The 24,590-nt window shown below is 44.1% G+C and overlaps 1 protein-coding gene across 1 annotated transcript in view; it reads right to left on the reverse strand.

Annotated features, from left to right (window-relative positions):
* Positions 1-207: 207 nt before the first annotated feature.
* The window catches only part of LOC121545470 (X-linked interleukin-1 receptor accessory protein-like 2), a 321,413-nt gene continuing 297,030 nt past the window's right edge, over positions 208-24,590 (reverse strand). The window contains exons 7-11 of the mRNA XM_045208368.1: positions 15,837-15,966; positions 10,699-10,844; positions 7,481-7,621; positions 6,814-6,990; positions 208-1,492 (exon numbers count right to left, since the gene is read on the reverse strand). Of these exons, the coding sequence (XP_045064303.1) occupies positions 792-1,492; positions 6,814-6,990; positions 7,481-7,621; positions 10,699-10,844; positions 15,837-15,966 (1,295 nt within the window). The 3' untranslated portion in view covers positions 208-791. The remainder of the gene's footprint in view (positions 1,493-6,813; positions 6,991-7,480; positions 7,622-10,698; positions 10,845-15,836; positions 15,967-24,590) is intronic.

Consider the following 24,590-nt stretch of genomic DNA (forward strand, 5'->3'; position numbering starts at 1 on the left):
TCATCCTCAAGGAGACAACTCAATAGTAATCTGAAAACAATATGGCCGACAGGGAGGAAAGAAGGCATGTGAAGCAGGGGAGGATTTCAGCAGAGAAGTGGAAAAAAAGTTGATGAGGGCTTCTTGTTTTTACCAAATAAAATTTGCAAAGTAACAGGAAGAAATCAAGAGACAGCAACTAGTCACAGAATACAACTCAAACAAATATTGTATCAAACATTTCAAATATTCATATTTAATTGGCCTCAAACAATGACAATACCTTCAAACATTATTGATTTGCTTAAATATACTGTAACATTTTTAAAGCTCACAGAGAATGTGTTCAGTCGGTCTTTACAGAATTGTGCCACAATGAGAAATGTCCCTCTTTCGCATTAAGTATTCCAGGTCAGAATCATTGAATGTGGATTCACTCACATACTCATACACCATTAACATCTCAAAGGAATCATCATGAATGTCTATAGAAGATATGAAAACTGTACATAATAACAATACCTTGAACATTAAAAACAAGGTTTTTATATTTATTACCCATCTCCAAAAAGGAGAAATGTTTCAAGTAAGAAAATGATGACTGGAGCAACTCCTTTTTTTCCCTTTTATATTTTATGGCTGAACAAAAAAATTATAATATTTAACTGCCAATGAATGTAGTCTGTGAGAAATGATTGGGTTCAGTCTTTTTTTAAATCAGTGTTTTGTCTAAATGAGTCTTCATGCAGATAAAAAAAAGCTAAAATAAATAAATAAAAATGGTGCCATCAAGCCGGTTGCTGTATATCAGTCTACCAGATATCACTTGTGAGTTCCCTTCCAGATAGAGGGACGAAAGTGCTGTTCAAGTGGATCTCCTGCTTGCTCTTTCCCATCGTGTTGTTCTGAGTCACCTGTCCGTTGAGCAGCGTCATGGGGATATTGCAGTACATGTGACGGTTACTCAAGGTGGCTATCTGCACGGGGGAGCCGGGCATCTTATACTCGTAACTACGGGTGCAGTAGTGTCTCATCTGGGGGTGGCCGGCCTGGTTAAAGTCTGGGATCTCGGCATGGTGGGCGGGTGCCAGCGAGGCAGACGTGGTTGTCATGGCAATGGTGGAGACCGTCTGCAGGTCGCCGAACAGGCCCTGCTCTCCGGAGTCTAGCACCTGCCGGCGAGACAGCATCTCCTTCCTCTTTACCGGCATCTCGTATATCACCTGCTTCCAAAACTTGGACTTGAGCTCGTTGCTCTTAGGGCCCCTCCACTTGATGATGGTGAGCACTTTGATGGTGTTCTTCAGGGCCTCCACCTCCTGGTAGTTGATGACGCTCTTGAGGTCAGCACACTCGATCATAATGACCTTGATCTCCCCGGTCACCAGCATGCTGTGGAGCCGTGTCTCCAGCTGGAAGATGCTCCAGCCACGCTTGGCCACAAACTCAGGAGTCAACACGATGATCAGACGCCTGCTTTGCTCCACACTCCGTGCCAGGTCCTCGATGTAGACTGGAGAAGAGAGAGAGATACAAAGAAAGATAGGGAGAGACAGAGAGAGAGAGAGAGAGAGAGAGAGAGAGAGAGAGAGAGAGAGAGAGAGAGAGAGAGAGAGAGAGAGGGAGGGAGGGAGAAAGACAGAATGACACAGAGAAAGGGAAAGAGAGAGAGAACATGTCAAAGAATAGCATGTAACAAAACATTTATATTTGTCCATTTAGAATTGAGATAACAGCAGTATGAAGCTGCAGGCCTAAAACAACACCCCGAGACATTACAAAACACAGCAGCAACCAACACTTTGATCTATGTCACATTACACCCGCTATAACTACTCCCACTATACAACCAAACAGACAGCATCAGGACAACACCACACTTTAAAAACACACCACCTTTAGTCAATATAGCCTTCTCACTACCCTGACGTCTAAATCCTAAACCTGTGGGTGAGCAATGTAATGTAATTAGCCTGTTGAAAAGCAGGCAAAACATGTACACTGGTAAATAGAGGGTGTCTATGAGTCATAGAAAACAGGAAGTTGAAGGGTGAGAGAGAGAGACAGAGAAAGAGAGAGAGAGAGAGAGAGAGAGAGAGAGAGAGAGAGAGAGAGAGACAGAGAAAGAGAGAGAGAGAGAGAGAGAGAGAGAGAGAGAGAGAGAGAGAGAGAGCGATTTAAATAGTTAAATGCCATATTAGCTCTTAGCGGATGGTTGGCTCCGGCTGGGTAATGGTCCAGTGTCCTGCCTTCCCCTGCAGGGGCCCTGTCTTTTACACCTGCACGTGTCACATCACACATCGGCCCTCCTCTACCTCAACTGCCCACCCCACTGCTACACACACACTGCTCCACAACCACACATCTTCCTTCCCTGACACCCAACATCACCCCAGGCACCAGTGCCACCACACAACATGTGCCCCACCTCCATCTCCTACTACAAATGTCCATTCTTATACTTAAGACGATTAGCCTGAAAGTCAACAGAAGGCTTAATCATATTAGATAGCGTTATAACAGAGATCACAAGAAATAAACATTGAAGTAAACATAAAAAGGCCTAAACAGTAGGCTAAAACCCTTGATATATCATCTCATTAGTGTTGGGCCCGACTAAGCAACTCAGAGGAAGAGTGCTGATGTAGGATCTGTCCATGTAATCTTACTCATTATGATCTAAATGGTAAAACTGATCCTAGATCAGCACTCCTACTCTGAAACGCTTGGTGGACACAGGCCCAGATCTCTAACTTCCTTTACTGTGGTTAATAGAGCAGGTATTTAAGAATAAACTCCCTGAATATAATTTAGAAGGCTATAACAAAAATAAAACACTTCCCCTCAGGCAGCACACAATTGCATTATCTAGTCTAAAGAGTGAGTTAAGTCGGATGAATTCCAACTAAATGTTACTCAGAGCCAATTTACATTTGAATGATCATTCTTTACACCCATGCAGCTTATTCGGTGTGGCTTAACATGAAAAGATGACATATACAAGATTGTCTTGTATTAGGCTATTCAGTTAGAAATACTTTTTATAGGTGAATGGGATATCCCCTCACACATATTAAGAGGCAGCAACCTCAGCTGAAGAATGTGCTGTGTGGGGGACTTTGTTCAAAGTAATCCGCCACACACATTTGTGGCGGCGGCACCAGAGCTACAGGAGCTTGAGACCGTCTATCAACTTTTTTTTCTGGCTTATGATGAAAGATAGCGTGTCAGACCTTTTCAATATGGAGGTATTAGCGGCAGACTGAAAATAGTACTCTGAGCACAGCGAGCACCAAAGCAAGCCTCACAAATGAGATCCTTTTTCCTTACTTGTGTATGAAACTTTAGCAATGTAGTGGAGAAATAATGAGGCCAATGTTAAGTGCACGATTAAGGATACACTTAGCGGGGGTAGCAGCTCAACCCTTTGCTATGTGTTGTTTTTCCTGCATGGCCCCAAGTCTCGTCTAGTATGGATATTGAGATAATGCTGTGTTTTTCCATGGACATATCCCTAATAGATTCAACCATAAATGTGTATTGGGGGTAATGTCCAGACTCCAGACAGGAAATGCATGTAGGATCGTGGGGAATCAATTAATGTTGCCTATTTCTGACTGCGAATACAGAGGCACTATACTGAGAGACTTCAAATATGGTCAGATAGATTAATATCTTTACAATGTTACATTAACATATATTGATATTAATTTAATAAACATACAGATGTTTAATTGGCAATGAAATATGCATAAATATGTTAACCTTGCAATGTTGGTGGATTTGAAATGCTCTTCCTTTCATCTCTTGCCAGTTCCTAACAAAATTAATGATGGAAGAGCAACAACACATTGCAATCTCACGGTCAATTTGCAGTGCATAAATAGTACAATTTGTATGGGCGGGACTGAGTTAGAGTGCTATTTTTTTCATTTTTCTCGCCCTGTTTTTCATATGCTGATGATTATATAAATCAATTAATACAAATAGTAATAGTCTCTCTCGCTCTCTCTCTCTCTCTCTCTCTCTCTCTCTCTCTCTCTCTCTCTCTTCTCTCTCTCTCCCTCTCTTTCTGAACAAATTAGGCGTTTGGTCGTGTTGGCCTGATCTGTAAATGCGTTGGTACTAATGATGGCAGCCTGCCTCTCAGGGAACTGAACACTTCTCTATAATTCATTACCTATGCAGCACTATCAATACACCCTACTGAGCCCCATGGCTTGTCGGCAAGCAAACACACTTAGAAAGCAGTTTAGTTATGTAAGCATGGCTTTGACCAGCCTAAGGAGTTTTTGATTTATTTTGGATTCACTGCATGTTCAATTATGCAAGGAATGGACATTAGTTTGCAAAATATTTGGAGTGCAAGGAGGGAGCATAATTTTTATTTTTTTGTATGGGCCAAAATGCCATAGGTGGAGGGGTGTGTGTGTAGGACCTATGTGATTGTATGTGTGTATGTATGTGTGTGTGTGTGTGTGTGTGTGTGTGTGTGTGTGTGTGTGTGTGTGTGCTTGTGTGCATGCACCTTTGGCTGTGTGTAAAAATGTATAACAAGATGAATTGACATAAAGTGCAACCTGTTTTTGCTTTGTCATTATGGGTATTGTGTGTAGATTGATGAGGGAAAAAAACGATTTAATAAATGTTAGAATAAGGCTGTAACGTAACAAAATGTGGAAAAAGTAAAGGTGTCTGAATACTTTCCGAACGCACTGTACATCAAGCTTATGTAATGCACTGGTAAACCACACATACAGTTGCTGAATTTCATTTCCCCTCTGCTTTTACCATATATGTAACTATTTGACACCAATTACACTCCCAAGTAAGATGCCAACACCAATAAACGGTACAGTAGCTGCCTTGTGGAGATGGGAGATCCAGCATTGACAGATAACACAATACAGTGGGGAGAACAAGTATTTGATACACTGCTGATTATGCAGGTTTTCATACGTACAAAGCATGTAGAGGTCTGTAATTTTTATCATAGGTACACTTCAACTGTGAGAGACGGAATCTAAAAAAATCCAGAAAATCACATTGTATGATTTTTAAGTAATTAATTTGCATTTTATTGCATGACATAAGTATTTGATCACCTACCAACCAGTAAGAATTACGGCTCTCACAGACCTGTTAGTTTTTCTTTAAGAAGCCCTCCTGTTCTCCACTCATTACCTGTATTAATTGCACCTGTTTGAACTCGTTACCTGTATAAAAGACACCTGTCCACACACTCAATCAAACAGACTCCAACCTCTCCACAATGGCCAAGACCAGAGAGCTGTGTAAGGACATCAGGGATAAAATTGTAGACCTGCACAAGGCTGGGATGGGCTACAGGACAATAGGCAAGCAGCTTGGTGAGAAGGCAACAACTGTTGGCGCAATTATTAGAAAATGGAAGAAGTTCAAGATGACGGTCAATCAACCTCGGTCTGGGGCTCCATGCAAGATCTCACCTCGTGGGGCATCAATGATCATGAGGAAGGTGAGGGATCATCCCAGAACTACACGGCAGGACCTGGTCAATGACCTGAAGAGAGCTGGGACCACAGTCTCAAAGAAAACCATTAGTAACACACTACGCCGTCATGGATTAAAATCCTGCAGCGCACGAAAGGTCCCCCTGCTCAAGCCAGCGCATGTCCAGGCCCGTCTGAAGTTTGCCAATGACCATCTGGATGATCCAGAGGAGGAACGGGAGAAGGTCATGTGGTCTGATGAGACAAAAATAGAGCTTTTTGGTCTAAACTCCACTCGCCGTGTTTGGAGGAAGAAGAAGGATGAGTACAACCCCAAGAACACCATCCCAACCGTGAAGCATGGAGGTGGAAACATCATTCTTTGGGGATGCTTTTCTGCAAAGGGGACAGGACGACTGCACCGTATTGAGGGGAGGATGGATGGGGCCATGTATCGCGAGATCTTGGCCAACAACCTCCTTCCCTCAGTAAGAGCATTGAAGATGGGTCGTGGCTGGGTCTTCCAGCATGACAACGACCTGAAACACACAGCCAGGGCAACTAAGGAGTGGCTCCGTAAGAAGCATCTCAAGGTCCTGGAGTGGCCTAGCCAGTCTCCAGACCTAAACCCAATAGAAAATCTTTGGAGGGAGCTGAAAGTCCATATTGCCCAGCGACAGCCCCGAAACCTGAAGGATCTGGAGAAGGTCTGTATGGAGGAGTGGGCCAAAATCCCTGCTGCAGTGTGCAAACCTGGTCAAGACCTACAGGAAACGTATGATCTCTGTAATTGCAAACAAAGGTTTCTGTACCAAATATTAAGTTCTGCTTTTCTGATGTATCAAATACTTATGTCATGCAATAAAATGCAAATTAATTACTTAAAAATCATACAATGTGATTTTCTGGATTTTTGTTTTAGATTCCGTCTCTCACAGTTGAAGTGTACCTATGATAAAAATTACAGACCTCTACATGCTTTGTAAGTAGGAAAACCTGCAAAATCGGCAGTGTATCAAATACTTGTTCTCCCCACTGTATATGCAGGCCCTCAAAGCACACCACAACACACACCACCCTTATATATATTGGCGATGACAGAACAAATACAGCCATGGCAAAGGAGATTAAGATGTGCGTCTGTCTTGATTCTTCTTGACAGTCAAACGAATTCTGGGCAGTGGGGGGAAGCCTTCCCATGAGGGACAGAGCTGGGGAGATGAAGAGAGGGATGGATGGATGGATGGATGGATGGATGGATGGATGGAGGGAGGGAGGGAGGGAGGGAGAGAGCGAGATGGATGGAGACCTAGATCACAGAGAGAAGCCCTCCCATGGGGGGTGGGAGGGAGGGATCACTCACTGCTGTGATTGCTGGGGATGAGGTCCCGGTCGGGGATGAAGAGCTTGTATCCGTAGTGTTTCTCCAGAACATCTGGGAGGATCTCCAGAGCAAACTGCTCCTCTTCACTGGAGCCCCTGTCCATCGAATCCAGCTCCACTTTGGTGTAGGACAAATATGCATCATACTCCTTGTTGTCTGTGGGTGAAAAGACGAAGACAAAGAGACAGTTTTCTGTTACCAAATGAGAATTCTAGATGAATATGAGTATGACATAACATAGTTGTTTAACAACAAAAATACTGTATGTCTCTATTGTGAATGTATAGCAAGGGGATCTATCCTAGAAAGTGACAACCATGTCATAGAAATGTGAAACTTAAATCCTAAAACAAAGAAGTGTGGATACAGACAACTAAGGGATAAGTGGCCAGAATGGTAACTAATTCTGTGTCGCTAAAATAAGGGTCAGAACATCAGCTCTAGTTCTCATGAATTTCAAACACATACTTTTTTTCTTGCATGAATCCTTAATACGGTGAGAATACTGCTTCTGTTACAGTCTCCGGGGGCACTGAGAGCTGTGACTGACCTTTTCCCTGCTCTGAGACTCTCACTGGGTGGGCTATAGGCCCAGAACTGGCCGTGTAGGACACACCCAGCCCAGCCCCAGGTGACACACACTCACCGTCCTCTGTCTCGTCACTCCCAAAGTGCCTCCGGTAGCAGAGCATGATCTCCACGTTGTAGCACTTGTAGATGGCCGTGAAGAAGCCCAGTAGCAGCAGGATGGCTCCTAGTCCACCAGCCAGCTCTAGCCTGTACATGTCTGGTAGAAAGAAGAGAAAGATAGGTATGATACGTCTGCTAGAGAACAGATATAGACATACAGAGAGAGATAGACATGAAGAGTGAGGAGAAACAGAGAAATAAGACACTTACTGCCACAAGATACTAACATTACTCATTACAGTTTCCCCTACCACAATTCCTCTGTATCTTTCTACTAAAGTTTTCGTTGCACTGTCAACAGAAGCTTACGTTCACAGTTCTTGGGGGCCTATAGGGTTAAGTCATTTCCAAGTGTTCTGTGAGGAAATACTGCATGAAGAACCAAGCATTCATCTGAATTGAGTTCAATTGAACTGTCATATATATGCTTTATACAGAAACATAGCATAAAGACAAAGATATGAGAACATTTCTTCGGTCTATGCGTTCACACAGTATTGAATGTGTGTGCGTGCGTACGTGTGTATGAAAGGGGGCTGAGGGGTGCAAAACTAGCTATAATCGTTCATGTTTGCCCTGCTGCCATTCACCAAATATGAGCCATAAATCTTAGCTGCAGTCACTCCAGATGATAGTAGCATAATTTCTCATCCTGCATCCGTCAGACATTACACTATCTGTCGGGCCACTCGTCACTGACATACAGCACTGGGGTACTTGGTAGGTTGGTGTGTGAACGCACTCATCTGTGAAATCATAAAATCTTTAAGATGAGAGGGATGATGGGTCGGCGTGCCATTTCCTTATACATTTTGTTTATCAAAATAGGTATATGTTCCCATAGATATACGAAATCCATAGACCATACAAGGAAACTGATCTAAACCACTTCTGCAATCTGGGCCTGTATTCATAAAGCATCTCAGAGTACGAGTACTGATCTAGGATCAGGTCCCCACTGCCCTTGTAATCTTATTTATTATGATCTAAAAGGCAAAACTGATCCTAGATCAGCGATCCTACTATGAGACGCTTTATGAACAGGGGCCCTGTAGTCATCCCTGTGAAACCACCATTCAGTTGCAGTTGTCCAATACAACGGGATTCCATTGCAATTCACTACAAGCATTACTCTGACATCCCACACATAAACAACACAGATCAATACTGTGAGTAGAGCTCTCAACGTTTAGTCTGTATTATAATGTGCTCCTCCATTATGTTGCATGTGTTCTGTCATGTGTTCTATGGGCCGTGGTGGTTAGTGTTTAGCCCAGTGAGCAGTGACCAGTAGAGGTCTCTGTAGCCTCACTCCAAGAACAGACAGTGTAGAACACAGGACCACTCATTCCTTCTCATGGAGAAACCTGAACTGAACTAAACTGATTCAGTAATAGTATAGTTTTGTCCTTTTTTACTTCCTACTAATACTTAAATACTGAATATTCAGTACACTCATTTGCTGAGCAATATTAAAAAACTGGAATGGGAAGGATTTCTCATGTTTTATGGGGAATTAAATATTTGTGGACCAAATATTTAGATGCATTTTTTCCCCAACACAGCCTTGTCTGGTGTAGTCTGTGCTGCCCTACATGCTATTTGTTTACATATTTCCCTCGATTTGAATGGCTATCAAAATTATACAGTTCACTGTATGCCTCCGAGCCTAAAGTTAATAGGTTCAAATTACTCTGCTTTCCTCATTAATGAATATATTAATGTGCTCGAGGGTCTGAAATACATTTTTGAATGAATTGTTTTCCTTGCGAAACGAGACACTTAAGCCACAACAATTCCTTGAGATGATGACTCAACTCTTTGGGAGGTTAGGAGGGCATTTGGGATTAATCTTTCATGCAATATTGTAACATAAAATACGCAAGTATTTATTTGATTCCATTAGAATACTTTTGCCCTTTGTGACCTGCTACAATACTTTCTTGGTGCATACGAAGCACACTATTCACGGTTGTAGTTTTTCATTGCGCTGAGGCTATAAAACATATATTTGCTCTCAGCCAAAATCTAGTTTACAATGCACTTATAAAGCTGTGACTCAAGCATATCTGCCTTTCCAAGACAAAGAGAAACGGGGATCAAAGTCTGCTCTCTGCAAACTCATGCTCTTTCAGTACCCATGGTTTTCACTACCTACGTAGCTACATCCATCTCCATACAATCGCTTCCTAAATGTATTTATCTTAAGTATACATCTAAGTTTAGCTAGGTTCCTTACCTTTACCCTCATTGAATAATAATATGGCATTTAGCAGACGCTTTTATCCAAAGCAACTTACAGTCATGTGTGCATACATTTTTACGTATGGGTGGTCGCGGGGTTCGAACCCTCTACCCTGGCGTTACAAGCGCCATGCTCTACCAATTGAGCTACAGAGGACCACAATACATATAGCATGACACAGTATTATTAGACACATTTGGCAAGAGGAAATGGGGTTTTAATTAGTCACTGCCCAAATGGGCAACGGGGATAACGCTCTCACCCCTAATTGACTGTTACTTGCACCAATACTATGTGACAATGGTACCCCTTGTCTCCTCTGACCAATCTTAGGCTGAATCTGAACTAAATGAACTGTTTAGCATGAGTCAGAGGTTGTGCTCCACCCTACGCATAATCAGAGAAAGAGAGGGAGGGAGGGAGAAAGAGTGTAGAGAGAGAGAGAAACAGGGGGAGGGAGGGAGGGAGGGAGAGAGGGAGGGAGGGAGGGAGGAAAGGAGGGAGAGAGAGAGAGCAGGAAGGGGGGGGTGAGGGGAGAGAGGGAGAGAGACAGAAATGCAGAAAAAGAGGGAAAGAGAGACAGAAAGGCAGATAAAGAGATAGAGAGACAGGGAGAAGAGAAACTATCAGTGTCTCTCAGTGAGCCTTGGTTGTTTACCCTCCTATACTTAACCACTCCTCTGGAAGGACAGAACCAGAAGAGGGAAGGTCGTCATTAGTTGTGGCTTTAATCACCTGTCCCATTAGAAGAGACACAGTGGGACGCCCCCCTCCAGGAGAGGATGGTGGGGAGGTGGGATGGCGCTGGGGCCTGACGCTGCACCGTCGCAACCCTCCCCAGGGAGACATTACCCATAATCTGTTAGCCTAAAGTGTTGCTGTCATAGCAGCAGCTATAGCAGCAGCAGCAGTTTTGAGGACAAGCCTACCTTTCTTCTGCAGAATGGCGCTGCCACTCCTCCGCCCGATATGGTTCTCCACAAAGCAGGTGTAGTTGCCCATGTCCGTCTCCTCCACCGCGTCAAAGGTTAGGGACAGCTCCACCTCTTTCTCCCCTAGATACTCCTTCAACACCCTGTGTAGAGGAGGAGGAGGTGGAAAGAGAGAAAGACCTCAGGGGTGGTGCCATAACCCGAAGCATAGAGGATCCTACGTGGGTAGATAGTGGGGGGTAGAGATACATCTTGTATAGTGGCTGTTTTCAGGGCCCTGGTTCCACAATGCAGCTAACAAGAGTTCAGCACTGAGGTCATCCTTGTTAGACATAGATTCTGCCCCGGAGTCCTGCTGTTGACTTTCCCCATTAGAGTGGAGCTGGAGACCCAACACACACACACACACATACACACTCACACACACACAAACACACACACACAGATGCCAACAAGCATGAGGTCTGTGTATATGTATACACTAGTGCTGTTATTGTGAAGTGAAAATGTCTAGGAGCAACAACGGCTCAGCCGCGAAGTGGTAGTATGTCTGTCCTCTGTTGCAACACTCACTACTGAGTTCCAAACTGCCTCTGGAAGCAATGTCAGCACAATAACTGTTCGTCAGGAGCTTCATGAAATGGGTTTCCATGGCCGAGCAGCCGCACACAAGCCTAAGATCACCATGCGCATGTGGTGTAAAGCTCGCCGCCATTGGACTCTGGAGCAGTAGAAACACGTTCACTGGAGTGATGAATCACGCTTCACCATCTGGCAGTCCGATGGATGAATCTGGGTTTGGCGGATGCCAGGCAACGCTACCTGCCCGAATGCATAGTGACAACTTTAAAGTTTGGTGGAGGAGGAATAATGGTCTGGGCTGTTTTTCATGGTTCGGTCTAGGCCCTTAGTTCCAGTAAAGGGAAATCTTAACGCTACAGCATACAATGACATTCTAGACAATTCTGTGCTTCCAACTTTGTGGCAACAGTTTGGGGATTCTAGACAATTCTGTGCTTCCAACTTTGTGGAAACAGTTTGGGGATTCTAGACAATTCTGTGCTTCCAACTTTGTGGAAACAGTTTGGGGAAGGCCCTTTCCTGTTTCAGCATGACAATGCCCCCGTGCACAAAGCGAGGTCTGTACAGAAATGGATTGTCGAGATCAGTGTGAAAGAACTTGACTGGCCTGCACAGAGCCCTGACCTCAACCCCATCGAACATCTTTGGGATGAATTGGAACGCCGACTGCGAGCCAGGCCTAATCGCCCAACATTCGTGCCTGACCTCACTAATGCTGTTGTGGCTGAATGGAAGTCCCCGCAGCATTGTTACAATATTAGGTGGAAAGCCTTCCCAGAAGGTTGTTATAGCAGCAAAGGGGGGACCAACTCCATATTAATGCCCATGATTTTGGAATGAGATGTTCGACAAGCAGGTGTCCACATACCTTTGGCCATGTATGTGTGTATGTATGTACAGTTGAAGTCGAAAGTTTACATACACCTTAGCCAAATACATTTAAACTCAGTTTTTCACAATTCCTGACATTTAATCCTAGTAAAAATTCCCTCTCTTAGGTCAGTTAGGATCACCACTTTATTTTAAGAATGTGAAATGTCAGAATAATAGTAGAGAGAATGATTTCTTTCAGCTTTTATTTCTTTCATCACATTCCCAGTGGGTCAGAAGTTTACATACACTCAATTAGTATTTGGTAGCACTGCCTTTAAAATGTTTAACTTGGGTCAAACATTTCGGGTAGCCTTCCACAAGCTTCCCACAATAAGTTGGGTGAATTTTGACCCATTCCTCCTGACAGAGCTGGTGTAACTGAGTCAGGTTTGTAGGCCTCCTTGCTCGCACACACTTTTTCAGTTCTGCCCACACATTTTCTATAGGATTGAGGTCAGGGCTTTGTGATGGCCACTCCAATACCTTGACTTTGTTGTCCTTAAGCCATTTTGCCACAACTTTGGAAGTATGCTTGGGGTCATTGTCCATTTGGAAGACCCATTTGCAACCAAGCTTTATCTTCCTGACTGATGTCTTGAGATGTTGCTTCAATATATCCACATCATTTTCCTTCCTCACGATGCCATCTATTTTGTGAAGTGCACCAGTCCCTCCTGCAGCAAAGCACCCACACAGCATGATGCTGCCACCCCCGTGCTTCACGGTTGGGATGGTGTTCTTCGGCTTGTAAGCCCTCCCTTTTTCCTCCAAACATAACGATGGTCATTATGGCCAAACAGTTCTATTTTTGTTTCATCAGACTAGAGGACATTTCTCCAAAAAGTACGATCTTTGTCCCCATGTGCAGTTGCAAACCATAGTCTGGCTTTTTTATGGCAGTTTTGGAGCAGTGGCTTCTTCCTTGCTGAGCGGGCTTTCAGGTTATGTCGATATAGGACTTGTTTTACTGTGGATATAGATACTTTTGTACCTGTTTCCTCCAGCATCTTCACAAGGTCCTTTGCTGTTGTTCGGAGATTGATTTGCACTTTTCGCACCAAAGTACGTTAATCTCTAGGAGACAGAACAAGTCTCCTTCCGAGGCGGTATGACGGCTGCGTGGTCCCTTGGTGTTTATAGTTGCGTACTATTGTTTGTACAGATGAACGTGGTACCTTCAGGCATTTGGAAATTGCTCCCAAGGATGAACCAGACTTGTGGAGATCTACAAAAACAATTCTGAGGTCTTGGCTGATTTCTTTTTATTTTCCCATGATGTCAAGCAAAGAGGCACTGAGTTTGAAGGTAGGCCTTGAAATACATCCACAGGTACACCTCCAATTGACTCAAATTATTTCAATTAGCCTATCAGAAGTTTCTAAAGCCATGACATCATTTTCTGGAATTTCCAAGCTGTTTAAAGGCACAGTCAACTTAGTGTATGTAATATTCTGACCCACTGGAATTGTGATACAGTGAATTCTAAGTGAAATAATCTGTCTGTAAACAATTGTTGGAAAAATTACTTGTGTCATGCACAAAGTAGATGTCCTAACCGACTTGCCAAAACTATAGTTTGTTAACAAGAAATTAGTGGAGTGGTTGAAAAACTAGTTTTAATGACTCCAACCTAAGTGTATGTAAACTTCCGACTTCAACTGTATGTATGTATGTATCCTTGTGCTCCACCTTCCCACCCCTCACCCTTTCTAGCCTCATCTCGCAGCCTGGGTTGCCTGTGTCACGTGACCTGGTATGTTCATGCAGGGCAGAGCTGGGAGGCTGGCGCCCTGATGACCCAGGCCTGGCTAATGGAGCGTGCTGTGGGAAACCTGCTTGCTGTGCGGAGGGGAGGGTGGAGGGTCTGTCAGGCCTGGATTGACTTGTGGTGTTGCCGGTCGGCAGGATGGCGAACAGGGGTTATTAGTGGTAATCCCCGTCTCGGGGCCAAATCCGGGGCCCATTGCCAGCAGATTGATGGGTCTCAGCAGCGCGGGGGCTGAGCTGTCATGGCTCAGGGAGGGAGGGAGGGACGGGGGAGGGGGGAGTGAGGGAGGGATGGATGGGAGAGTGAGGGACGTGGGCCATGTGGGCGACACTGTGGCATCGGAACCTCTACATCCATGTTAGGAAGGAGGACGCGGTTCTAGTGGTAGAAACGAGGCGATGGTGTAATTAGTGGTGGTGTTCCTCCGCTTGGCTGGAGGAAAACAAAACCGGAGCAGAGGAGACATGGTCAGTCTGCGGTGTGAAAAACTCTCCCCCACAGGAGCACTTCAACTCCTCCACCCCAAAATACAGAACAGCTCTTTGCAGTGTCAGTGGGAAGGACTGATATGTGCAGTGTGAGAGGTCATTCTGAAAGATGAGCTACTTGCTAAAACTCTCCAGCATATTCACAGTCGGACACACGCATATATTTACTCAGATCCTCACAAACACTCACACGCACACAGGCCCACACTCGCAGACAGAGACAGACACAGACAGACACAGACACGCGTGCATGCGCACACACACACTAAACACACACACGCACACTCTCTTTCTCTCCATCTCTCTCTCCCTCTGTCTCAGATTGCATTAGTACACCAGGAGCGCTGAGAGAAACTGGGTCAGAGCATCTTACTGCACTAACCTGACCTGGACTTCTTTGTATGAATTCCCAAACATATTTATCCTGAAAACGGTCACAGCCTTTGTTCTTAAGGTTATTAGACCATCTTTTCTCCTCTCCATTCTTAGTCATAATACTTGGCCGTTCACCAATCAAATTGGGGCAGACAGAAAATTACAGTCTGCCTGTATCTCCTCTGTATCAACCCCCTCTGACCATTCAAATGCTTTTATCTGCTTTTCATCTGCACAGCTGTAGAGACAACCAGCCTCGTTTGGTTAGCAAGAGAGAAAAATTGGTTGGTTTTGTTTTGGCCGTGTGTGCTGGGATGTGGTGGCAGTTAAAGGCATTGTTCCTAGCCGGTCCAGGGAGAAGACACTGGATATTGATAGGACCGGGAGCCAGGAGTAACGTTAGATAGCAGATTTATAATTGTAGAGGTGGGCTCTGGTGTGGAGTCAGTTCAGTTGTTTTGAAATCCATTGTGTACTTTATGACTGAAATGCTACTCACTACTCTAGGCTGGGCAGGTGAGATACTTTTATTTGTCATTTATTAGGAGTGGTTCAATTTACATGACAGCTTTATGTGGTAATTACTAGCTTTCTTCTCTTTGTGGAGATCAAGGTTTCCAACAAGAGGAGGAGCTCTCACTCTCACCACTTTCAGTAGTAGCAGTCTGCTTTTGTTAAATTAATGTTACATGATTCGTTTCTCATTGTACGCGTGAGGATTTTGCTTCTGTCCATTTAGACTGCAGAAATCCCTACCGCCGATGGAGGTATTATAAGCTGTCAGTCATAGTTAATACCTCACACTGGACAGCACAGGATGTGGCCGCTGGCACATCACACTCCTAATGACTCCTGATGATGTTTCACACCCACAAGACATTACCCCACAGACCTAAAGGGAATAATATTGGGGAGGAAAAAAGTTTTTTCCTACAAGTAACACGGTCAGTCACATCCACCCTAGTATCTGTATATAAGCAGAAACGCCAAACGCCAAACACCATCAGAAAAAAAAAAAGAGGAAACGTTTGCAGTGATAGATACAGTACCTGACTTCACTTTCTTTAATGTGACCTGCCAGCTCCTCCACAAACTTCTCCCCCTTCATCCAGTAGATGATAGGTCTGGACTCCCCGCTGTAGCCGAAGAAGGCATTACAGTCCAGACTGAGGGGCATACCTGGAATGACAAGGAAGGAAGGACGGCAACACACTGGTCAGCGTTTACCTGAGAGAACTGAGGAAAGAGCCCCCCCCCCCGGCACACACACGTACACACGGCTCACGCACATGCACACACACACACAGGGCTGTAACAAGGGTTTGAGTTTTCGTGAGATCCGGAAGGGGAGGGGGGTATTTTTTGAAAGTTGAAGCTCATTTACTGCATTTCTATACAACTAAAAAACTTTAGAAAATGCTATTTGGAGAACAGCAAAAACATGCTGCTGTAGGTTCATTCACCTCAGTCGATCTACAAACACATAGCCTATTAGCTATACAATTGTAATGTTATACCCCTGAAAGAGGGGAAATATGATACATTATTCACACTGCCATGTAGCATCAGCGACTGTTCAGTCAGTTGTAATGATGATTTGCATAAAATCATAAACTCTTTACATAATATCTATTTTCTCAAATTACATAGTGTTCACGTTTGTATTCCTAGGCATTATTAATCAAGCTCCGCACAAACGGACATCAATGGAGCACACAGATGATCGTATTATTCCTGGTGCCCAAATTGATGACGTATGTCGAACAGCGAGAATCGATTTGAGACGAATGGATTCGGTTCAGTCTGTTCAGTCAGTCGTCCTGATGCGCCCTTTCCAGCTAGCTAGTTTATGCTTGTGGCTAGAAACTTTTGTTAGAATTTGAAACTTGTCTGCCGAAGTTGGGACTTGGGAGAGTGTTCAGAATCATTCAGCTTATCTGGGTAATTGTTCGCTTTTTAAAATGTAGACGTTAATGGCATAGTTGTACATTTTCTGTGAAAATCACTACAATATGTGTGCTTTAGCTGTCACCCAGACCTGATGTTGGCTATACAATCTAGCTACTTCCATCTCCTTACTGCGCGGCTAGCGGGAGTGAAGGACACTGTGCCCAGTGTTGTTGTGTTGCCAGCTTGCGGCGCAAACTCTACCCATTGAACAGTATTGTCTGCATTGTTGGGAAGGGCCCGTAAGTAAGCATTTCAGTTAGCCTGCACCTGTTGTTTACGAAGCATGTGACAAATAAAATGTTATTTGAGTAGACTGTATCACAGTGACATCCAGATGGTTACTACCAATATTACAAGTTATTTCTCGTGTAGGCTGCTATCCTACTCAAAATAAACTCTTCAGAATTGTAGCCTGTGGCTGTCGCTGATTAGGCTGATGCCCCATTTCATGGACCCAAGATCCATAGGTAAGGCTGTACAGTGCAATTCTGAAGTCTAACACATCCACAGTGCGATTCCAAGTAATTATTTTCTTTTTTGTGTCAAATTAACTAATTATTGTCTTTTGTTAAATTTGTATAACAACATTCCAACTTTGTTTAGCTTTATCTAGTCCAGTTGTGGCATGATTCCACTATTTTTATCCGATTGCATCAGTTTCAATGGGGGCCTTTTATTTTGAAGGCGAACCGCCTATTGTTGCTCTCGCTAATGTTGTTCACGACACACACATTAAATTGGCCACATTAGCCACAGCCGGCGACATGTGATAGCCTACAGCTGCCCGGTGGGAAGCAACTGCTGCCTAGTGGGAAGCAAGACTCACGTCAGCAAGCACCTCGCACTGGCTTGTCGTTACGTTAGTTATGTGGCATGTCACGGTGACATCCAGATGGTGACCATTACTACAACTGGGGCAGCAGATAGGCTAGCGGTTAAGAGCGTTGGACTAGTAACCAAAAGGTCACTGGTTCAAATCCTCGAGCCGACTAGGTGAAACAATTTTCAACGTGCCCTTGAGCAAAGCACTTAAACCTAATTGCTCCTGCTAAAAAGTGCAAGTTATTTCTCCCTCGCCCAATGAAATAAACATAACTAGTGCCATGCTGCTGTTGTTGCCAGCTAGCCAGCATAAACTAACTAGCTGGGAAGGGCTCATCAGGATGACTGAACCAAATCCATTCATCTCTACACTCAGCTACGCAACATACGTTATCAATTTGGGCACCAGGCAGGCGGAATAGCCTCTCCCATCACAATTCACATGAATTATCAGAATATTACTTACAATTCTGTATTAATATCAGTGATGTAGTGGTAAAAAAAGGTGGGTAATGGGTAAACTATAAACTCCAGTGGGCGATCAAGAAAAGACGAACAAACACAGATGAAAACGTATTACATTTTTAGAACTGTATTGTTCGCATTTTGATTGCATTTAAATGTAGACCTATAGGGAAGATAGGCCATGTGGAGATGTTCATATTGAAACATATCTTCTCTTTTTTAAATTCCTAACTTGTTTGATAAGATTAGTACAGATTTTCTCAGGGGACCCCACACGGGGCCCGACTCCAAGTTTGGCAACCACTGTACTAACCTCTCTCTCCTCTGCTTCCTCCTGCATGCATTGCAGCCTGCCTCAGCCTCACCACTGAGCGCCACATCACTGTCTGTCTCAGTAGCCTACTCTCTGTAAAGCAAAGAGAACTTAGTAGCCTATTTTTGCATCTGTTGAGGTAGGCTCCGTTTAACGTTAGCTTCTTACTTCATCCTTCTAGCTGGCTAAGTAATACTTGCCAGAGCCCTTCAACGTTACTGCAATATAAGTCACTGCCGGCAGTTAGCCACCTGACTGACTGACTGACATAGTGCACCCTTCCCCTTTTCCACATTTTGTTACGTTACAGCCTTATTCTAAAATGGATTAAATTAATGTTTTCCCTCATCAATCTACACACAATACCCCATAATGACAAAGTGAAAACAGGATTTTAGACATTTTTGCAAATTTATTTAATATAAAAAACAGAAATGCCTTATTTACATAAGTATTCAGACCCTTTGCTATGAGATGTGAAATTGAGCTCTGGTGCATCCTGTTTCCATTGATCATCCTTGAGATGTTTCTACAACTTGATTGGAGTCCACCTGTGGCAAATTCAATTGATTGGACATGATTTGGAAAGGCACACACCTGTCTATATAAGGTCCCACAGTTGACAGTGCATGTCAGAGCAAAAACCAAGCCATGAGGTCGAAGGAATTGTCCATAGAGCTCCGAGACAGGATTGTGTCAGGCACAGATCTGGGGAAGTGTACCAAAAAATGTCTGCAGCATTGAAGGTCCCCAAGAACACAGTGGCCTCCGTCATTCTTAAATGGAAGAGGTTTGGAACCACGAAGACTCTTCCTAGACATTCTCTGAATGTCCTTGAGTGGCCCAGCCAGAGCCCGGACTTGAACCAGATCGAACATCTCTGGAGATACCTGAAAATAGTTGTGCAGCGACGCTCCCCATCCAACCTGACAGAGCTTGAGAGGATCTGCAGAGAAGAATGGGAGAAACTCCCCAAATACAGGTGCGCCAAGCTTGTAGCGTCATACCCAAGAGGACTCGAGGCTGTAATCGCTGCCAAAGGTGCTTCAACAAAGTACTGAGTACTTATGTAAATGTGATATATTCTTTATTTTTTTATATACATTGTTGTTGCTTTGTCATTATGGGGTATTTTGTGTAGATTGATGAGGAAAAAAAACAATTTAATCCATTTTAGAATAAGGCTGTAACGTAACAAAATGTGGAAAAAGTCAAGGGTTTGAATACTTTCCGAATGCACTGTATCTATAAGTGACTATTTACCTGTTTTGCACTCATTCTACGAGAGACGGCTTTTCTTTGTTTGGGGGATGCCCGTAGATACGGCAGGAGTCGCAGGACGGTTTTCAAATTGCCTCATGTTTCAACCCCTTGGCCTGTGCCGCGAGAAGGCCTTGTAAATGTTCTGCTAAAAAGGCAAATCCAGGAGGCTAATCCGGGGGACGCAGGCGAACATAATGAACAAACCACTTTTCATGATTCCACTTGTTCGAAAAAAAGGCAGGTGCAATTAGAACTCAGTCAGAGCAAGAATATAAGCGTTCTGAGATTTGAACAACACTGGGAGCAATATTTAGTTGACCCGTAATTTATTTTCTTTATGTGTAGAAAATATATATTTTGATTATTATTTTAAAAAATCGGTGTCCTCATATGTAGTTACGGCCCTGCACACACACGCACACAAGCACGCACGCACTCACACATACACTCCAAACTCTATCTAAAACCACAGCCCATCTATATCACTGTCAACTACACTGAACAAAAATATAAACGCAACATGCAACAATTTCAAAGACTTTACTGAATTACAGTTCATATAAGGAAATCAGTCAATTGAAATAAATAAATTAGGCCCTAATCAATAGATTTCACATGACTGGGAATACAGATATGGACCTGTTGGTCACAGATACAATATATACAGAGCCTTGCAAAAGTATTCATCTCCCTTGGCATTTTTCCTATTTTGTTGCATTACAACCTGTAATTTAAATTGATTTTTATTTGGATTTCATGTAATGGACATACACAAAATAGTCCAAATAGGTGAAGTGAAATAAAAAAAATTACTTGTTTCAAAAAATTCAAAAAAATAAATAACGGAAAAGTGGTGCGTGCATATGTATTCACCCCCTTTGCTATGAAGCCCCTAAATAAGATCTGGTGCAAACAATTACCTTCAGAAGTCACATAATTAGTTAAATGAAGTCCACCTGTGTGCAATCTAAGTGTCACATGATCTGTCACATGATCTCAGTATACATACACCTGTTCTGAAAGGCCCCAGAGTCAGCAACACCACTAAGCAAGGGGCACCACCAAGCAAGCGGCACCATGAAGACCAAGGAGCTCTCCAAACAGGTCAGGGACAAAGTTGTGGAGGAGTACAGATCAGGGTTGGGATATTAAGAAATATCAGAAACTTTGAACATCCCACGGAGCACCATTAAATCCATTATTAAAAAATTGAAAGAATATGGCACCACAACAAACCTGCCAAGAGAGGGCCACCCACCAAAACTCACGGACCAGGCAAGGAGGGCATTAATCAGAGAGGCAGCAAAGAGACCAAAGATAACCCTGAAGGAGCTGCAAAGCTCCACAGCGGAGATTGGAGTATCTGTCCATAGGACCACTTTAAGCCGTACACTCCACAGAGCTGGGCTTTACAGAAGAGTGGCCAGAAAAAAGCCATTGCTTAAGAAAAAAATAAGCAAACATATTTGGTGTTCACCAAAAGGCATGTGGGAGACTCCCCAAAGATATGGAAGAAGGTACTCTGTTCAGATGAGCTTTTTGGCCATCAAGGAAAACGCTATGTCTGGCGCAAACCCAACACCTCTCATCACCCTGAGAACACCATCATGCTGTGGGGATGTTTTTCATCGGCAGGGACTCGGAAACTGGTCAGAATTTAAGGAATGATGGATGGCGCTAAATACATGGAAATTCTTGAGGAAAACCTGTTTCAATCTTCCAGAGATTTGAGGCTGGGACGGAGGTTCACCTTCCAGCAGGACAATGACCCTAAGCATATTGCTAAAGCAACACTCGAGTGGTTTAAGGGGAAACATTTAAATGTCTTGGAATGGCCTAGTCAAAGCCCAGACCTCAATCCAATTGAGAATCTGTGGTATGACTTAAAGATTGTTGTACACCAGTGGAACCCATCCAACTTGAAGGAGCTGGAGCAGTTTTGCCTTGAAGAATGGGCAAAAATTCCAGTGGCTAGATGTGCCAAGCTTATAGAGACATACCGCAAGAGACTTGCAGCTGTAATTGCTTCAAAAGGTGGCTTGACAAAGTATTGACTTTGGGGGGGGTTTGGTGAATAGTTATGCATGCTCAAGTTTTGTGTTTTTTTGTCTCATTTCTTGTTTGTTTCACAAGAAAATATATTTTATAGGCATGTTGTGTAAATCAAATGATACAACCCCCCCCCAAAATCCATTTTAATTCCAAGTTGTAAGGCAACAAAATAGGTATACTGTATACAAAGGTATGTGGACACCCCTTCACATTAGTGGATTCGGCTATTTCAGCCACACCTGTTGCTGGCAGGTGTATAAAATCAAGCACACAGCCATGAAATCTCCATAGACAAACATTGGCAGTAGAATGGTCTTACTGAAGAGCTCAGTGACTTTCAACGTGGCACCGTCATAGGATGCCACCTTTCCAACAAGTCAATTCGTCAAATTTCTGCCCTGCTAGAGCTGTCCCGGTCAACTGTAAGTGCTGTTATTGTGAAGTGGAAACGTCTCGGAGCAACAACGGCTCAGCCGCAAAGTGGTAGGACACATGCTCACAGAACGGGACTGCCGAGTGCTGATGTGCGTAGCACGTAAAAATTGTCTGTAACACTCACTACCGAGTTCCAAACTGCCTATGTAAGCAACGTCAGCACAAGAACTGTTAGTCGGGAGCTTCATGAAATTGGCTTCCATGTCCGAGCAACCGCACACAAGCCTAAGATCCCCATGCGCAATACCAAGCGTCGGCTGGAGTGGTGGAAATCTCGCCGCCATTGGACTTTGGAGCAGTAGAAACGCGTTCTCTGGAGTGGTGAATCACGCTTCACCATTATGCAGTACGACGGACAAATCTGGGTTTGGCGGATGCCAGGAGAACACTACCTGCGCAAATGCATAGTGCCAGTGCCAACTGTAAAGTTTGGTGGAGGAGGAATAATGGTCTGGGGCTGTTTTTCATGGTTTGAGCTAGGCCCCTTAGTTCCAGTGAAGGGAAATCTTAATGCTACAGTACACAATGACATTCTAGACGATTCTGTGCTTCCAACTTTGTGGCAACAGTTTGAGGAAGGCCCTTTCCTGTTTCAGCATGACAATGCCCCCGTGCACAAAGCGAGGTCCATACAGAAATGGTTTGTCGAGATCGGTGTGGAAGAACTTGACTAGCCTGCACAGAGCCCTGACCCCATATAACACCTTTGGGATGAATTGAAATGCCGACTGCGAGCCAGGCCTAATTGCCCAACATCAGTGCCCGACCTCACTAATGCTCGCAGCAATGTCCCCGCAGCAATGTTCCAACAGCTAGTGAAAAACCTTCCCATAAGAGTTGAGGCTGTTATAGCAGCAAAGGGGGGACCAACTCCATATTAATGCCCATAATTTTGGAATGAGATGTTCGACGAGCAGGTGTCCACATACTTTTGTTTATGTAGTGTACCTTAAAAAACGGTATGGGTGTGGATCAGAAAACCAGTCAGTATCTGGTGTGACCATCATTTGCCACACACATCTCCTTCGCATAGAGTTGATCAGGCTGTTGAATGTAGCCTGTGGAATGTTGTCGATCCAGAGCATCCCAAACATGCCTAATGGATGAAATGTCTGGTGAGTATGCAGGCCATGGAAGAACTGAGACATTTGCAGCTTCCAGGAATTGTGTGACATGGGGACATGGGGCCGTCCATTATCATGCTGAAACATGATGTGTTGGCGGCGAATGAATGGCACGACAATGGGCCTCAGGATCTCGTCACGGTATCCCTGTGCATTCAAATTTCCATTGATAAAATGCAATTGTGTTTGATGTCCGTAGCTTATGCCTGCCTGCCCATACCATAACCCCACCGCCAACATGGGGCACTCTGTTCACAACGTTGACATCAGCAAACCGCTCGCCCACACGACGCCATGTCTGCCATCTGCCCGGTACAGTTCAATCCGTGAAGAGCACACTTCTCCAGCGTGTCAGTGACCATCGAATGTGAGCATTTGCCCACTGAAGTCGGCTACCCTGGCGAGTACAACGAGCACGCAGATGAGCTTCCCTGAGACAGTTTCTGACAGCTTGTGCTGAAATTCTTCAGTTGTGCAAATCCACAGTTTAATCAGCTGTCCAGATGGCTGGTCTCAGAAGATCCTGCAGGTGAAGAAGCTGAATGTGGAGCTCCTGGGCTGGCGTGGTTACACGTGGTCTGCGGTTGTGAGGCCGGTTGGACGTACTGACAAATTCTCTAAAACGACGTTGGAGGCCGCTAATGGTAGAGAAATTAACATTAAATTCTGTGGCAACAGCTCTGATGGACATTCCTGCAATCAGCATGCCAATTGCATGCTCCCTCAAAACTTGAGACATCTGTGGCATTGTGTTGTATGACAAATCTGCACATTTTAGAGTGGCCTTTTATTGTCCCCAGCACAAGGTGCACCTGTGTAATGATCATGCTGTTTACTCAGCTTCTTGATATGCCACACCTGTCAGGTGGATGGATTATTTTAGCAAAGGAGAAATGCTGACTAACAGGGATGTAAACAAATTTGTGCACAACATTTGAGAGAAATAAGCCTTTTGTGCGTATGGAACATTTCTGAGACCTTTTATTTCAGCTCATGAAACTTGGGACCAACACTTTTTACATGTTGCGTTTATATTTTTGTTCAGTATAAATCCACTACCCATCGCAAATACCACACCTCCATCCCCCATCCTAGCAACACATGACGGTGGGTCAGCAACATCACAGGCTGGGTGTGTGATCAGTTGGAGAAGTAGTCCTGTAGTGTTTTGTTTATTGAGTGCAGGCTAAGCGCCCCCTGTCATCACAGGGAAAAACCTGCTGCATCCATCCAGCCCAGGGGTCTCTACAGAAACACAGGGCTGTCACTTGATTCCAAACACCACATGTATGACAAACTACAGTAATCCCTGGTTCCCGACTGTCAGCCTGTGCTGGGTGTTAACGTGGCGGCACTGCCAGAAATCAAAAGCTTGGATT

This window comes from Coregonus clupeaformis, chromosome 3 (genome assembly GCF_020615455.1).
Source record: "Coregonus clupeaformis isolate EN_2021a chromosome 3, ASM2061545v1, whole genome shotgun sequence".
Lineage (NCBI taxonomy): Eukaryota > Metazoa > Chordata > Actinopteri > Salmoniformes > Salmonidae > Coregonus > Coregonus clupeaformis.